Below are 17,802 nucleotides of genomic sequence, written 5' to 3' on the forward strand. Positions count from 1 at the left end.
AGGGCAATGATTTTATGAAAATGTAGACTACATCAACGTTTTGTTTGATAATAGTGACATTTTAGTTTCTCAACTTAGCGATTTTGTTAGATATGCATTAGAAGTGAGGGTTGTTTGTTTGTTTGTTTGTTTGTTCTCTCTCTCTCTCTCTCTCTCTCTCTCTCTCTCTCTCTCTCTCTCTCTCTCTCTCTCTCTCTCTTTCAAAAATAGGCCTACATTAGTGCCTGGAGGCCTTGTGCATCCGTGTAAAAAATAATATTTTATTTTTCAAATGAACTTTATGATTATGATAAATAAATAATACGTAGAAGTTGATGTGGACGCCGTGACGTCATCGTATACTTCCTCGGCTCGAGCTTATCGCTCGACACCGGTTAGCATGATAGCGCGAGGCTGTTAGCTTCGCTACATCAAATATGTTTTAACTAGTCGGGTTTTATACTAGCAAGCACCAAATACAACCACACAGTTACCAAACAAATAAAGCTTAACCTATATGCAAAACAACGAATTTCCATCAGGAATAACCGCGTCTCGAGGTAGGAAAAACATTGGCGAGCTAACATGTTCGCGCAGCTCAAAGCTCACTTTAATTTGTCTGATTATGACTAATTGTTGTTTAGTTTATCACTGACAGCCAGTCAAAATGGTCGTATAAACTATGTATTTTTAATAAATGGAAAAGGCTATGTTTAAAATGCTGGATGAATACTTGTTTGATGGTTATTTAGCACCAAATGACTGTTAGCGGATTGTTTGTAACGTTAGCAGGTGTGTTGGACTTTAAAAATAATCTTTTCAGTTTATAGTTTAATTGCTTTTTCCGGTCTTAAAAACATGTATTTCTAACAATAAGCTTCTTGTTAAAGCAAGACATTTCTGGAAGGGAATTTTCTTATGGGGTGTGTTTGACAGTTGTGTATCAGTTGTGGCCTTTTATGAACATAACACGGCTTTCCTTGTGACAGTGATACCGTGTAACGTTAGTTTAAGAATTGTATGTATTCAGTGGAATCAAGTTTTTTGTTTTTTGCTTTGCATAATGCAGACAAAATGGAAGAACAAGCAAGCAGTAACATAGAAGTGACTGTGAAAACCCTGGACTCCCTGAGCAGGAGTTACACTGTTCAGGCACAGGTGAGCTTGATCTTTTTATTATGCACAGTGTCACGTGTCCTTTATGCTGGCGACTTAACATTATGCTGTCCACCAAAATTTAAGGTGAAGAACGAGTTATGTGACCGCAGACTAGATTGTAGTCCATTGCCGATTGTCTTTTCAAAAATGACAGCTTCTCCTTTCCCTACGTAGATGACCGTGAAAGAGTTCAAGGAGCACATATCACCCTCTGTTGGAATTCCTGTTGACAAACAAAGACTCATTTACCAGGGCAGAGTACTTCAAGATGAGAAAACCCTAACAGAGTACAGTGAGTTGATTTGCACAAAACAGTAAATCGTGCACAGGAACTGCTAACGCTAACCATAGTGTTACTTCTTGAATATATTTCCATAGAATGCAATTCAATTGAATTACATGGTAAAACTACACTTTTTTCCATCCAACTCAGCATGTGCTTTTGTATAATATCCCCTTTGCAGCCTTGTGACTTTTTCTTTACTGTTTCTGTTCGTCCATCTCTGTCTAGACGTGGACGGAAAAGTCATTCATCTCGTAGAGCGCGCCCCACCGCAGACCACCCAACAGGGCTCCGGCTCGGGTGGTGTACCAGGGTCTTCTGGGGTGACACAGGGAGGAAATCAGAACCCAAATTCAACCAGTAGCTCCCAAGGGACCCCTCTCGGGCCTACGCATGACCGCAATGCTAACAGCTACGTTATGCTGGGTACTTTTAATGTTCCGGTTAACATTATGGACCCTCAGCAGATTCAGGTAGAGACTTTTTTTATGTTCAGGGGACTTAATATGACTGTATTGCTTGAAATATGTATATATATATACATATATACATTTTTTTTTAACTTTTTGATTAATGTTTTCTCTTTCCTCAGATGTCGATTCAGCAGATGATGACAGGCCTGGGAGACAATGCAAGGAATCCACGAGTTAATACCAGCACTGGGGTGAGAGTACCCGTTGTGAACTTAAGTTTTTTTTGTTTCCAAGTACATTCATATTTTTATTTATCTCAAGGAGAATAAAATATTTTACAGAAGAGTTCTGTTTCATATAAATTTAGCTCTTTTCAGCTTTCTGTTCATCAAAGAAAAGGAAAAAACTATCACTGTTTCCACACAAATATTAAGCAAAACAACTGTTTTCAACATTGATAAGAAGAAATGTTTCTTGAGCACTAAATCATCATATTAGAATGATTTCTTCAGGATAATGTGATGCTGAAGACTGGAGTAATGATGTTGAAATGACTGCTTTGCCATCATAAAAATAAAATACATTTTAAAGTGCCTGTATTATGCTATTTTAAAGGTTCCTAATTTTGTTCTGGAGGTCACCTACTACAGGTTTACATGCATCCAAACACTTTAATTTTCTCGTAATATACATTGCATATTACATAATTTCTCAAAAGCCCTGTTCACACCTGGTATTAAGAGCCTTTTTCGTCAATCCAATCCCAAATGGACGGCTCTAAATACAGGTGTAAACAGGGTAAAAAATGTTCTGAGCTTGTCCACTTTCAACCACTTCTAGAGGTATTTGAAAATGCATTCAGCCCGACTGCTTTCAAAGTGTAGATGCACATTTGGTCAAATGCGTTCAAACAACCATGAAATACCACCTACTCTCCGCCTCCTGACCTAGTAATTATGCATAAACATTATGATAAGCGCGCTAGCCAGACAGGATTTAAACTTTAACTGCTGAAGACCTATGTGAAGATGAAAAATGTACCAAGCATAATGTTCTCTCACCATTACTGATTTCTAACTCGATCACACAGTTTTCGGGCTGGTCTTGCGGCTGTCAGAGAAGAAACTGTCTGCTGGGAAAACTGCTGCTCTCCGTATGTTTTACCGTTGTCTCCAATCGCGTTCACATTTAAATTGCATGAGCTTATTTTGTCCATTATAGTGGACAATAGAGATGGATTAAAACACCAGATGTAAACAGGAATATGTCTCACTCATCTACTTGTGATCCGTTCGACCAAAATGCATCGTAATAAGAGGGCCAAAGATATTGAAAACAGTTAGTTCACTGATTCAATTTCTAAACCCTTCTTTTCCAAGACCCTACTCTGCTTTGATCGGTCAGATAGCCCAGTCTATTGTGATTGGTCTACGTCTTACAGTGCGTGTTGGAAACAAAACGGATGCTTCCAAATTGGAAAGTTTCTCTGGAGGCTTTCTCAGTGCTTGTATACACTGTGATATGATCAGGAGCGATGGCGTGGAGTTTTTCATATCAATTCCAGCGTGAGTCCTCATCTTTTTGAAGTGCATGCAAAGTGGATTCACAATGCTGAAAACAAAACGAACCAAACTCTTCTAGGCCTCAGTGACTACTGTGTTTGAGGTAGGGTCAGAGTTGTTCACAGGGAGCCAATTAAGACCATGGACTGGCATTATGCATATTTGTTACTTGTTGATTTTGAGAAAATGACTTGCTCATCAACAGTGAGTGCAATAGGGGGCAAAACCAGTGACCTTTTCACCCAACTCCGCTTCCATCATCCTGCGAATTTTGCCTCTATACAGAGAGTATGTTGCAATTTATTTGCTGAAACGGGAAATGTTACATTAACCTGTTAACTGCTGATGCCTTTCTGTGTTTTGTTATATTTACATCCCTTGAGGCTTTTAGTCCAAATACGTGCTCATTTTGATAAAAACTTATGGATTATAATGTTTACTTAAAATATCTTTAGAGAGGATTAGTTTTGTTGTATTTTTACCCCCTAAAAGGGCGATGTGACCATTGTGGAACGCTAAACTCTCTCATGTAATTTTTCATTCATACTCTCAACATCAGAGAGCACCCTCGGGCAGAAACTCCACAAGTGAAACCCATAGAAGTCTTAAACTTTTGACGTTCCAGGAAAACCATAATATGGACTATATATGGATATGGATCCATATGGATAATAATGGCTACTTGCTCTCTGTACAAAATAAAAGGGGCGGAGGTGGGTGAAGAGGTTGGTGGTTTTGCCCCATTTTACGCTAACTGTTGATCTGCAAGTCCTGCAGACTAGGGTGATTATTGAGTCATTTTTGCAGAATCCAAAAAACTTCCACACTGGTGAGTTTACTTTGTTGGAGTGCGGGTAGAGTGTCTCGTTTGTTATATCCGATAACATGCTTTTACGCGGCAGTTTCAGCTACGTGCTGTCTGCTTGTGATTTTTGACAGCCTGACAGGTGGCAACCAGCGTTAAGCTGCAATACCGACAACTACTGTATGTTGGGATGTCAAACAGATACTGGCGCTGGATAGTTCACATGCCATATTGCCATATTATCAAACGTGTACTATTCAATTGAAATAATACGGTTATTGCCAATACTGTTTTTTGGCGACACCCTTAGTGTACATAGACAAAATAAAAACAAATAACCTTTTTTTATGTATAATATACTGTATTATGTATGTATAATATATGTATGTATAATATACTGTATACATACTGTGTGTGTGTGTGTGTATATGTATATATATACACCCACACACAAATTAAATTTGTCTTTGAAAATAAAATGAGAACATGAATTGTTTTCCTCAAAGACAAATGTAGCAATTTAAACATTTTCTTTTGCAAATATTATATATTATTTTTATTCAGTACATATATTTATACTCTTCCTTTCTTCCAGACCAATGGCTCTGTGAATGTTCAGATAGATTTGGATCAGTCATTGCAAAGTGAGCCCAGACTGCGGCTGCTATTGGCTGAGAACTTGCTGAGAGATACCAATGCTGTGATCCAAAGACTGGAGGTAAGCGATTTTGTTGAGAATTATCTTGCTTGGCTAATTGCATACCCTGGTGTCAGGATGAATAAAATGTCCATGCACATTTCTTATTGATTCTTTGATTATTCCTTAATCTCTGTCTGTATTAATAGGGGCAGCCCACAGATGCCTCTTCTTCCCAGGAGGACTCTGCACCTCCACCCACCTCCTCCACTTCCACTCCATCTCCTTCTGCACAGCCCATGGATACTTCTCCTCCTCCGTCCAGTACCCCACCATCCTCCTCCTCCTCCACCCAGACTGAGGGAGCTCCAGCCCCTCCAGCAGGCCTCAGGTAGGACCTGTTTTTCACAATCATAATTAATTATTTTGCTTAAAAAAATTACATTTTATTGATAAATAGTTTTTTCCATTTTATTTTACAGTGTAGGTTAAAATGAATATAATAAACCAGGGGTCACCAATCTCGGTCCTGGAGGGCCGATGTCCTGCAAGGTTTAGCTCCAACCAGGTCCAACACACCTGCCTGAAAGTTTCTATTATGCCTAGTGAGACCTTGATAAGCTGGTTCAGGTGTGTTTAATTGGGGTTGGAGCTAAACTCTGCAGGACAGCGGCCCTCAAGGACCGAGATTGGTGACCCATGTAATAAACCATTTGCGAATTCTTTTTTTTTTTTTACTATTTATTTTATAAGGCCTTAATGGTGTTTTTTGTTGTTGTTGTAATTTTTCAAGCTTGATCGCTGTTGTGAAAGAGCTGAATATGTTTGTAAATTGCACAAGTTTAGAATGTGAGTACAACTTTCATTTTTGGTTGAAGTAATGAACTATTCGTTTTTGTGTTTTGCTTTTATGTTCTTACTGAACCATAGTTTTAATAATAAATAGAGCAATTCCAATGGGGTCCTCACACCATCGCTGCTCAAGCCCTAATTAAATTGTAAAGTCAATTTACATCAAGAAGTTAAAATAAGGACTAACCATCTTGCATATATCCTTCATGATGTCTCATTGTCATTGTTTTAGTCATCGGTTATTCACACTTTGTTATTTTAACAGATTGGGGCATTTTAGGGGTGTGATTTTAATAGGTAGGAGAATGTCCACTTGGATGGTTGAGTATTAGTATACTCTAAATGTGGTTAAGGTTTATAGTTCCTCAAACTTCCACCTACCCTGTCATGGCTTTAATATTGTTGAAAGAAATCTGGTGATTTCTAAAGTGTTTCTTTGAAATAGTTACGGCTTGGTAAATATAATGCATGTGATACAAATTTACTTGTCACCCCTATTATAAATAATAGAAATGGAAAACTCAGTTAGACTTAAGTGTACAGTTCTAATTTCATTATCTTAAACTTTTCCTCAAACTATGAGTATTTGCTATAAAATTCCCCATTTAAATTACCAGTGAATTGCCACATGAAAGATTGATTTTGTGTCTCACTGAGGAATGACTAACAATTTGGGGGGGGAGAAATGTGAGTTTCCACCTTTCAGTTTCCTAAACACCTGTCAACAATGCTGCTTTTGTCTCATTTTACCTTTTGGTTATGCCTACTAATGAAATTTGTAGGAAATGTACAGACACTTGAAAATCAACCGCCCACAACATGAGAAAACAGAGGAAGTTCTTTAATCCGGGAGACAAAGTTTCAGTTGTGAACGAGTAGGCATGACTTCAGTCTACCTAGACATTGTTGACATTTGACATCAGGTTAAGAAATGTGGGTTTGTCTCTTTGATTTACCTCGCTGAAGTAGGAAACTAACATTTTGCTGAGCTGTAAATAGTTCTATTTATAAGTCTCTTATCCTCACCATTTATTTGATCAGAAATTCAGTAAAACCGTAATATTATGAAATATTATTACAATTTAAATCCGTTTTCTATTTTTAAAATATTTTAAAATGTTATTTATTCGTGTGATGCAAAGCGGAGTCACATGATCTTTCAGAAATCATTCTAATATGCCAATTTGCGGCTTAACATTTTTTTTTTATTATCAATGTTGAAAACAGTAGTGCTGCTTAAAGTCCCCCTGTAGTCAATCATTTTAACCCTTACAACTCATATTTGATCACCAAAATTACATATTGAAAAATTCAACAAACAATAGCTTGAATGTAATTCTACATCCTTGCCTCATATAATATACGGTTCTATGAATATGCAAATTACCTCCACTCACTCGCATCAGCTCAGAGATCCACTAGTTGACGATCTCGCGTTGACGTGATTGGTTACAAGGTAGTTTGTGATGTTAGAAACACCAGCGGTTTCAAACCGAATTTTTTGAGACAATGGTGTTGACTTCGCACATGGTTTGTCTTAAAGCATATTAAAAACACCACATAGGCTTTGAGGGATTGCCAATAGCTGAAGTGAACCGCTATTGATGGCGTATAATGTGGTCGACAGGACAGTCGTCAGCGCGTGTGTGTGTGTTACCTTGACGAAAAGCGGGATTGACCCACTGCAAGCAGAGAGATGATTTATGCTTGCCGCAAAAATTGTTTTCGGCTGACAGCCATCTGCTTTGGAACGATTTTAATACTTTTGCGGCAGACAGACGCAAGTGTGTTTCTGTATCTTTTCTTTGAAAACAAAACCAAAGGTTAAAAATAAGAACAAATGTGAAGCGAGCGATTCTATCCATTTTGACGCCTTTTCATTTATAGTGGCGCTGGTTACCGAGCAACACGATTGTACGCCAGCTGCAGCTTTATGACGCCTGATACAAATAATATAATGTGAACACAGTCCATCGGGGGAAGGGGGAGGGGGGAGCAATCAAACTCTGGTTCAGAACAGGCAATCGAAACAAGTGTGAAAGCGCCCTAAGAGGCTCCTCTGTCCTCCACTCGTTACCTGTATTAATGGCACCTGTTTGAACTTGATATCAGTATAAAAGACACCTGTCCACAACCTCAAACAGTCACACTCCAAACTCCACTATGGCCAAGACCAAAGAGCTGTCAAAGGACACCAGAAAGAAAATTGTAGACCTGCACCAGGCTGGGAAGACTGAATCTGCAATAGGTAAGCAGCTTGGTGGAAGAAATGGAAGACATACAAGACAACTGAGAATCCCCTCGATCTGGGGCTCCACGCAAGGTCTCACCCCGTTGGGTCAAAATGGTCACAAGAACGGTGAGCAAAAATCCCAGAACCACACGGGGGGACCTAGTGAATGACCTGCAGAGAGCTGGGACCAAAGTAACAAAGGCTACCATCAGTAACACACTACGCCGCCAGGGACTCAAATCCTGCAGTGCCAAAATATCATACTTTAGGGCTGTTTTTCTGCAAAGGGACCAGGACGACTGTTCCGTGTAAAGGAAAGAATGGGGCCATGTATCGTGAGATTTTGAGTGAAAACCTCCTTTCATCAGCAATGGCATTGAAGATGAAACGTGGCTGGGTCTTTCAGCATGACCATGATCCCAAACACACAGCCCGTGGAAGGAGTGGCTTCGTAAGAAGCATTTCCTGGAAGTCCTGAAGTGGCCTTTTCAGATCTCAACCCCATATAAAATTATTGGAAGGAGTTGAAAGTCCGTGTTGCCCAGCGACACCCCCGAAACATCACTGCTCCAGAGGAGATCTGCATGGAGGAATGGGCCAAAATACCAGCAACAGTGTGTGAAAACCTTGCAAAGACTTACAGAAAAAGTTTGACCCCTGTTATTGCCAACAAAGGGTATATTAAAAAGTATTGAGAGAAACTTTTGTTATTGACCAAATACTTATTTTCCCCCATAATTTGCAAATGAATTCATTAAAAATCCTACTATGTGATTTTTCTGGATTTAAAAATAAATAAAAGTGTAATTTAAGTGTTTGTATAGCTAAAAATCAGTTAATTTTTACCTTCAATATTATAGTTGGCTAATGAACTGACTCCTTAGTTTACAGCATTAGTTAAGAGATTTGTTTTCCTTGAGAAAATTTGCCATGTATTGTACCTGATATCCAAAACAATCAATATTGAATCGAATCGAATTGCAAGCATGTGAATCAAAATCGAATTGTGAAATTTGTGTCATACCCAGCCCTAATTTGCATATTGATGCCCTTTTGATGGTTTATTTGCTTCTATTCTCCGCATTTGTAAGTCACTTTGGATAAAAACCTTTATTGCATGTAAATGTAAACTGTAGCTTACTATTAAATGACTATGACATCCTTAAATAAGTTTTTCCCCAATTAGGCTGTAAAAGTCCCTTTTATTTTTTATCATCATACACTCATTTTTATTTATTACCTGGTTCCCTAATATGCCACTGTTTTCTCCCTAGGTAAAATATTAACAATTGTTTTATTGTTCAGTTGAGACGTTGACTCTAAGGCACGTGACCAGTGTTGTTTTATCAAAAAAACTGTTCAGTTCGTATAATACAATACATACAATAGCACTTCACACAGATGATGAGTCATTTTCTCGGTTTCATGCACAGTTAATCAGCGCAGATGATTAAAACCAACTGTGGGAGTTTAGCTATAATAATATGTCTTTGCTAAACCACTGTAAAGCAATGCTCCCACTACTTCTGTTACTTCTGTATCCTACTAACCAGTTTTAAAAGTCAAACAAACCACCATTCTTACCTCTTGTGACTTTCTTTTTGAGTGTAAAACTAAAAGTTATATTTAGTATAAGCTGCCTTGTTTAGTTGACTAAGCAGAGTCTGTTTTGGTTGATTTATTCACCAAACACTTATCAATATTCACTCTACCGCACTTACACAGTGATATATAAACCGAGTAGCAGCAGCTTGTGTGAGCCTGTCCGTTTTCCTTCGATATCACAAGCTAATTAAATCCATTAGTGATGCCCTGACGGTCAATGTTTTAAACTTAAAGCATATTGCATTTAAGAACCATTGATTTATGATTATACTGTCTTCCCATCAGCCACCCAAGCCCAGCCGAGATGGTGGAGATGTTAACAGAGCTGAGGAGAGTGGAGGAGAGACTTCAGCCCTTCATTCAGAGAGCTCACCTCATTCTAGAGGCGGCCACAACTGCAGACTACAACAACAACGTAAGAAGCCCACTCCTCATAAATGTTGTCCTCTCTGACAACCTTAGCCAGACACCTTGTTTACTCGAATGTGAATACAAATGAATTTGGAATTGAAGATCAGTTATTCAGCCAACAGAACATAAAACAAATCTTCTTTTTTTTTTACAATTTCAGTGGACAAAAACATCAAAAATTAGCTTTATAAATTGACTTGAAATCATATCAATATTTAGTGATTCTTTCACTCTCGTGATATTAGCTTAGATCTTATATCAGTATTTGTATTTTATGTGTGCGTTAATATAGGTTTCTACAGTTCAGTTAATGGAGATGCATAAATAAGTGCAAACTTTGGAAGGGTTATTTTTAGCACAATTTATTATTTTAGGTGTCATAATCCTGGATAAAAAATATATCAGTTCAAATCAGCATATCAGAATGATTTCTGAAGGATCATGTGATACTGAGGGCTGGAGAAATGATGCTGAAAATTCTGCTTTGATGGAATAAATTTCATAATTTTAAAATGTATTATTTTAATATATGTATTATATGCAGTTGTTATAATATTTCACAATATTGACGTTTTTTTTCTGTATTTTCAATCACATAAAAGCAGCCTTGGTGAGCATAAGAGACTTTGGTTTGGTTAAACATTATTTTAAGGTGTCCTTGTTACAGTGTAATAGTGAGTTATATTAATTAACTACATATACTTACTATTAGGGTTAGTTGCGTGTAATTATGTATAATTTATAGTTTTTACCATAGTAACTACTTGTAACGTATAACAAGGACACTGTAAAATAAAGTGTTACTGAAACTTAAGTGTTTCTGAAAAAAAATGTACTGACCCCAAACTTTTGTATGGTATAGTATACAGTGGAAATCAACTAAATAAGCAAAATCTAAACTAAATCAAAATGTGATATATTTTTTATAGATCTTAAAGGAATGTAATTAGATAGTTTGTTTTATTCACTTGATAGTGGGTTGATTAATTGGGATTTAAGCATGATCTCTTTGAATGGGTAAAATGGCTAAATATTTTGATTTTTTTGAAAAACAGACCCAAGAGAGGGATGAGGACCAACGCATTCTCAACCTAGTGGGGGAGGCCCTCCGTCTCCTGGGAAACGCCCTGGTTGCCCTGAGTGACTTGCGGTGTAACCTCCTGAGCAACCCTCCTCGACACCTGCATGTTATCCGCCCCATGTCCCACTACACCTCCTCTGTGCTGAATCCAGCGGGGGTGCATCACCTCCCCATGCAGGTAAAGATGTGGTCGGTGAGACTTGTGCAGTGGGAAACGTGCATAACACTGAAAGTGAAAGTTTTGTAGAGCACTTCATAAATGAGTACTGGGGTGTTTTTGGAAGACGTACATTTTCCAAAGTTTCAGGAAATACTGAGACCACAGGATTTATAATCGTAATTTGTTGAAGTAGACCTAGTTAAAACAAGTTAGTTCATTTTTAAATTAACATTCAACTTGCCTACAGTTGAATCTTGGAACAACTGTGACCATGTCAGCCAATGGCAGACCAGCAGCTGATGGTCAACCTCAGTCAACTGGCCAATCAGATCAGCAAGGCCAGGTACCAACCAGTCAGCCTGCCAGTCAGCCTGCCAGTCAGCCTGCCAGTCAGCCTGCCAGTCAGCCTGGTCCAGCCAATCAGCAGGGTGGACAGCCAGGGCCCAGAGTCATCCGGATCAGTCATCAAACCATGGAGCCTGTAGTGATGATGCAGATGAACATGGATGGTGGGTTTCATTTGTGTGTGTGTTGGATGGAGGGGTGTAATTGAATGAATTAAATTAGTTTAATTTGAGTTGTTTCATATTTTCAGACTCTGGAAACACCCCACAGGCTAATGGACAACCGAACACTGCTGGCACTGGACAGCCTGGTTAGTCCTTAGATTATCTGAATTTCATCATCTGAGAGACACTTTATCAATGAATAGTTTTTTGACTCTTCATTGAATATAAAGTCCAAAAGAAACCATATTTATTGGAAATAACTGTAACAAAAGTTTTTTCTGTCATTTTGGATCAGTTTATTTTAGTGCATCCTTGCTGAATAAAAGGATTGATTTCTTTTAAGAAAAGAAGAGAAAAAAGAAAAGCAAAGCAAAAAACAAAAAAACCTTACTGACGCCAAACTTTTGAATGGTTTATATATGAGGGCGGTGTGATGTGTACAATAAAACACCTGTAATTATTTTTTGATTAATATTGTGATTTTGAAACAATATTTCCTTAAACACATAGTTATCTGTACAATTATTTTGTAAGCTGTCTTTATCAAAGATCATTGCGGGCACCATATCTTTGCATAAATGATACGTGATGTTATTTCTTTATGCCTTTCTTTCTTTTTTTTTTCTCGTTTGTATATTATTATATTCACACTTAGGGGGCTGGTGAAAAATCTTGCTTTCTGCGGTTCAGAAATCGTGCATGCTTACATCGTGATTTTATTACAATTTCCATTAATCGCAGAGCCCTAATATGTATGTTTCAATTTGTGTGTCTATGTATGTATGTATGTATGTGTGTCTGTGTATGTAACTAGGGCTTGACATTAACTTTTTTGCTCACCAGCCACTGTGGCTAGTGGTTTTCTAAAGTTACTGGCCACAATTTCGACAATGAGACCATGGGGGAAAACTGCCATATAGATTTTTTTAATATTAAAATAAAAATATTCTTATAATTTGGCAGCAGGTATATTAGGCTGCTGTCACTTTAAGAACCAACGGACAAATCCATTATACTGTTACAGGTGCATTTCCGGTAATACTTTACAAGGTATTATAAGGTATTAACTAACATGAATTAACAATGAGCAATACATTTGTTACAGTATTTATTTATCTTTGTTAATGTTAGTTAATAAAAATCCAGCTGTTCATGTTAGTTCAGTGCATTAACTAATGTTAACAACTACAACCTTTGATTTGAATAATGTATTAGTAAATGTTAAAATTAATATTAACTAAGATTAATAAATGCTGTGGAAGTATTGTTCATTCTTAGTTAGTTCATGTTAACTAATGAAACTATATTGTAAGGTGTTTCCGCTTTTCCTTTCTCAACTGTTCACGTTCACTTAAAACATCCCTGCCAGGACCTCCATTTTGACATTATTTTCTGTGTATTCGACTGTTTAAGCACAATAAGCAGCAAAAAATAACTTAATTTAGTTCTGAGAACTGCTTTATGTGCACACACTTTGGATGAAATTCAAGCCCTGTAACAGCAACTATATTCATCCGGAGCAAATGAAACAAGTGAGAAAGCGCAGCTGGTATCGTGTATCTATTCTGTGGAAAATTTAATATTGGAAGCGTTTCAGATATTTTAGTATCAATATGTATGGAAAATATTATTTTTTGACAACACTACATTGCACTTAGTTTATTATTTCACATGCCTTTTTAAAAGACTACAACTGAAAAATCTATATATTATATATAATTCAACCTGCCAAAGTGGCTAGAAGGAGGGACTGCCACTGCTGCAATCCACCTGCATTTGTGTTGTGTGGGTGTTAATGTTAAAATAACTGTATATGCATGTATTAAAACAAAATAATTATACAATTATAATGATCTGCACCAACATGAGCATGTTTTAAATGATACACATATGTTTGCATGTTGCAGGTGCCCCCCCTACTGTTCAGATTCCTGGTCTACCTCCAGAATTCATGCAAGCCATTATGCATCAAGTCACTCAGCAAGCCATGGCCATGGCAAACGCTTCCTCTACTGGCCAGCAGGGGCAACAGACCACACCACCTACAGCAAACGTTGGCTCTGGCTCCACTCCGCCCCCCATGCACCCTTACCCACCCCAGGCCAGAGTGGTTTTCACCAGACCCTCTTTTCCTCACAGGATGGCCAGCCCCACTTTCACCACAAGAGGGGCCACTATCAACCTCAGAGCAGCTGTTCCACCGATGATGGGCCAACAGCCAGGACAGGTGTGTGAAATTCCCATGATATTTCTAGAATATAGCAGTAAATACCGCATAGTTCAGGGAATTTGACAAGCTGTTTGGGAGCATCATGAATTATAAGGTAATTTTCCATTGAGTCTTATATAATAACTAATAATAACCAATTAAAAATTAACTTAAACTCTTAGTGGTTAAAAAAATCTATAGATTAATATCAAATCTACAAGTATTTATTTATTTATTAATTATTAAATGGTTAAAATATATTCTCCTATCCTACCTCAATAGAGAGGCAACTACAACAAGGAATATTAAGCCATTCACAGGTTGTGTGAAAATGAGTTTGAGGCTGAGCTACACATTGCTGCCAAAAAGTTCAATTTCAACTAACCATTCTTTTGAACATAACATTTATAAAAGAATCCTGATCAAATGAATCAAGGTTTCACCTTCAGCATAGATAAGAAGCAATGTATCTTAAACATCAAATCATCATATTAGAATGAGGTGACTGAAGCACTAGCGGCAGCAGGATTTTGATTGTAGGTGGGCCTCCAGAAAACTGGATGGGCCAGGTAAAATAAGGCTGCTTTTCTGCAGCACTGAGGACAGCGACTCAGTAGCCTATCTGTGTGCCTCTTGTGTCGCTGTTCTCAGCTCAGTCCTGAAGCGCACAAAGACATACACCTTGGCAGTAAGCCTAAAATCATTTATCTATTTTGAACGTTCAATACACAAAAAGACTGAAACGGAATTATATCTTTGGAGGGTCTGTTTCTCCCTCCATTTATTTGCCCAGCACGGCAGGCAGGGAATCCGTCTTCCACGGGAATGGAAAAGTGCTGCGTCTTCCACGGGAATGGAAAAGTGCGCGCAGGCAAGCCAGATGAGAGCCTTGTCACCAAAGGTGTCTGACCGTGGCAAGCAGGCAGCAGCGGCTCTCATAAAGCCATATGTGTCGGGCTTGAAACGAGTGTCAGCTCCATCATCTGCTTGTCCAGTGTGTCATTCCATAATATCTGTAGGTCTGAGTTTAGCTGGACAGGTGATGATTTGCCCAGAGTAGAATCAATGTGCATATTGTCTAACCTGGCCGGCAACTTCCTCTTGTGTGATCCACTGATATCTCAGCACACAATCTCATGTTTATTCATCAGCTCATCGTTCAGTGCCATTACTTTATCAAATAAACTGCTCTTCTCCCTGTACACTAATGACTGCACTTCTAAAGACCCCACTGTCAAGCTCCTGAAATTTGCCGACGACACCACTGTCATCGGTCTCATCCGAAACGGTGACGAGTCTGCTTACAGACTGGAGGTTGAACAGCTGGCTGTCTGGTGCAGTTATAACAACCTTGAGCTGAACACGCTCAAAACAGTGGAGATGATCGTGGACTTCAGGAGGAACAGCCCAGCACTCCCCCCACTCACCATCATGAACAGCACTGTGGAAGCAGTGGAGTAATTCAGGTTCCTGGGCACTATCATCTCTCAGGACCTGAAGTGGGACAATCACATTGACTCCACTGTGAAAAACGCCCAGCAGAGACTGTACTTACTTCGCCAGCTGAGGAAGTTCAACTTGCCACAGGAGCTGCTGATTCAGTTCTACTCAGCCGTCATTGAGTCTGTCTTATGCACTTCCATCACTGTCTGGTTTGGTTCAGCTACCAAATCAGACATCAGGAGACTACAACGGACAGTCCGGACTGCGGAGAGGATTATTGGTGCCCCCCTGCCAAACCTCCAGGACCTGTACTCTTCCAGAGTGAGGAAGAGAGCAGGTAAAATCATCACAGACTCCACTCACCCCGGACACCACCTGTTTGAACTGTTACCGTCAAGACGGCGACTCAGATCACTGGCCACTAGAACATCTCGGCACAGCGACAGTTTCTTCCCACAGGCCATTTCCCTCCTGAACAGTTAACACTCCTCCCAAGACATATGCCTGTAAGTGCAATACTCCCAGTGTTTAGTGCAATATCCTACAACTCAGGGATACTTATATGTAGATTTATTTATTCATAATATTCAAAACACTGTAATATATGTGATACTTGTGACAACTGTGATACTTTTATTCTCATATATTTATATTTTTATTTTTTATTCTTAGAATTTGTAGTATTATGTTTCTTGTTGTATTTGTATTTGTATATGTCCACTGGAAGCCTCATTACCAAAACAAATTCCTTGTGTGTGCAAGCACACTTGGCAATAAAGCTCTTTCTGATTCTGATTCTGATTCTGAAATTCGTCATTTTCATTCCTGAATTGTGTGTAGCTGTCCTTGAGCCCTTCAATCAGATCAGTACAATCTGTAACTGATAGTGTGGAAGATTGCAAGCCCTTAAGGGCGTAGTTGCTGACTTCAAATAACTGGTTGAATGTGACGAGCAGAAACAAAAACTTTTTCGCTTGCATTTGGTGCAGTAGGGAGTCAGCTTCAAGTTTTGTTTGGCCAGAACTTTCGGAGAATGTGGCGAGGGTCTCCAAAATAGGTCCCAGGAGCGTCAACATCTTACTGACTGCATTTGACCATGAGCTCCACCTCACATCACAGGATCTCTCCAGCTCCAGTGTTTTTTTCCCTGGTCGCATCTGCTTTTGAATTTCCAGAAATTTGGCATGTCTGTGCGCCGTAGTCATAAAGTTATGCAAGCTGTTTATAATATCGAAAAACGTTGAAATGCCAGGAGACACTTTAGCTGCTGTGCACAGGACAAGGTTAAGTCTATGTGAGTTACAATGCACATAATAAGCATGGGGAAACGTCTTCTTCACTATCACATATACTTCTCCTCTGTTCCCCGACATGACTGATGCGCCGTTAAACCAAAATCCGAAGCACAGCCCCGGGTCCAGCTGCAATGGCTCCAGCTCTTCCAAAATCTTAGCCGATATTGCCTCTGCAGTCATGTTGTACGTTTCCACTGTGCAGATATCTGACGCATACTGCCACTAGCTCTCTTTTTGACAAGTCTTTGCACTCATTTGCTAAAATCGCATAATATGTATCTGGCTCATCATGCAAATCTGCCTTTATTTTTTTTACAAGGAGTGATGCTGCGATTTCCAGTATCTCATTTTTTATAGTGTGGTGCAGTAGTTTAACATTCTTGGGTAATTCATCCAGTCGCCTTTTTATTTCTGGGTCATATTTGGAAACCAGGTCAAGTAGTTCCAAAAAGTTACCCTTGTTTAACGCATCTGGGTTTTCCCGATGCCCACGCAATGGGATTTCTTTTTTTGCACAGAACCGGACGAGATCTATTACCATCATGATGTGCTGTCTTTCAATGAAGGACTTGTCGCTGGCTGTCATTGTTCAGCTGTTTAATAATATTTCCCCGTCCTGGCAGGTGAATTTGCTTGAAACCATCCATTTTCCCCAGCGCTGCAGCATGTGCCCTGTTGGCTTCATGTTTGCCACAGCCCTCAGAAAAATGTTTACAGTCTTTAAGCCTGTATTAATGAATCTATCCTCATAAGCTGCTTCAGGGAAATGACGACAAGACTTACAAAAAACAGCATCTCTTGAGATGCTGTATTCCAGCCACGGGAATTTTGAGTACCACCTGTCAGAAAAACTCCTATCTTTCCCCGATATCTGCGTGGCTGGAAATGTACGGAGTTTGGGCTGGCTTGCAGGCTAATCTATTGATGACAGGTCTTCTTGGGGAACGGCGTTTGTGCTAGGCTGCTGAACCCTGTCTCCTCCTATAACACATAAAACGCTATCACAAGATACCTCTGCCTACTGCCAATATTATTTTTCCCTCCAGAAAATGTGCATACAAACAGCCAGACACTAACATTAACATTAGCCTAACTGTTAACCAACTTACTTGCTGGTGTGTGGTGGTGGCTACAGGAGGACTTGATGGGGAAAGGGCAGCCGAGCAG

At 39.0% G+C, this 17,802-nt stretch overlaps 1 protein-coding gene across 6 annotated transcripts in view; it reads left to right on the forward strand.

Annotated features, from left to right (window-relative positions):
- The first annotated feature begins 120 nt into the window (after positions 1-120).
- Positions 121-17,802, forward strand: part of bag6 (BCL2 associated athanogene 6) — a 34,324-nt gene continuing 16,642 nt past the window's right edge. For 2 of the 6 annotated variants that reach the window (XM_077207985.1, XM_077207988.1), the window contains exons 1-12: positions 346-539; positions 1,049-1,137; positions 1,312-1,429; positions 1,649-1,893; positions 2,013-2,084; positions 4,796-4,918; positions 5,047-5,228; positions 9,813-9,942; positions 10,994-11,197; positions 11,427-11,688; positions 11,775-11,834; positions 13,596-13,915. In XM_077207985.1, the coding sequence (XP_077064100.1) occupies positions 497-539; positions 1,049-1,137; positions 1,312-1,429; positions 1,649-1,893; positions 2,013-2,084; positions 4,796-4,918; positions 5,047-5,228; positions 9,813-9,942; positions 10,994-11,197; positions 11,427-11,688; positions 11,775-11,834; positions 13,596-13,915 (1,848 nt within the window). In that variant the 5' untranslated portion in view covers positions 346-496. Of the gene's footprint in view, positions 540-1,048; positions 1,138-1,311; positions 1,430-1,648; positions 1,894-2,012; positions 2,085-4,795; positions 4,919-5,046; positions 5,229-9,812; positions 9,943-10,993; positions 11,198-11,426; positions 11,689-11,774; positions 11,835-13,595; positions 13,916-17,802 lie in introns of all 6 variants that reach the window. The other 4 variants (XM_077207986.1, XM_077207987.1, XM_077207983.1 and 1 more) reach the window with 4 other exon arrangements.

Source organism: Siphateles boraxobius, unplaced genomic scaffold (genome assembly GCF_051911475.1).
Source record: "Siphateles boraxobius isolate OS27281-9 unplaced genomic scaffold, OSU_SipBor_1 6, whole genome shotgun sequence".
Classification (NCBI taxonomy): domain Eukaryota; kingdom Metazoa; phylum Chordata; class Actinopteri; order Cypriniformes; family Leuciscidae; genus Siphateles; species Siphateles boraxobius.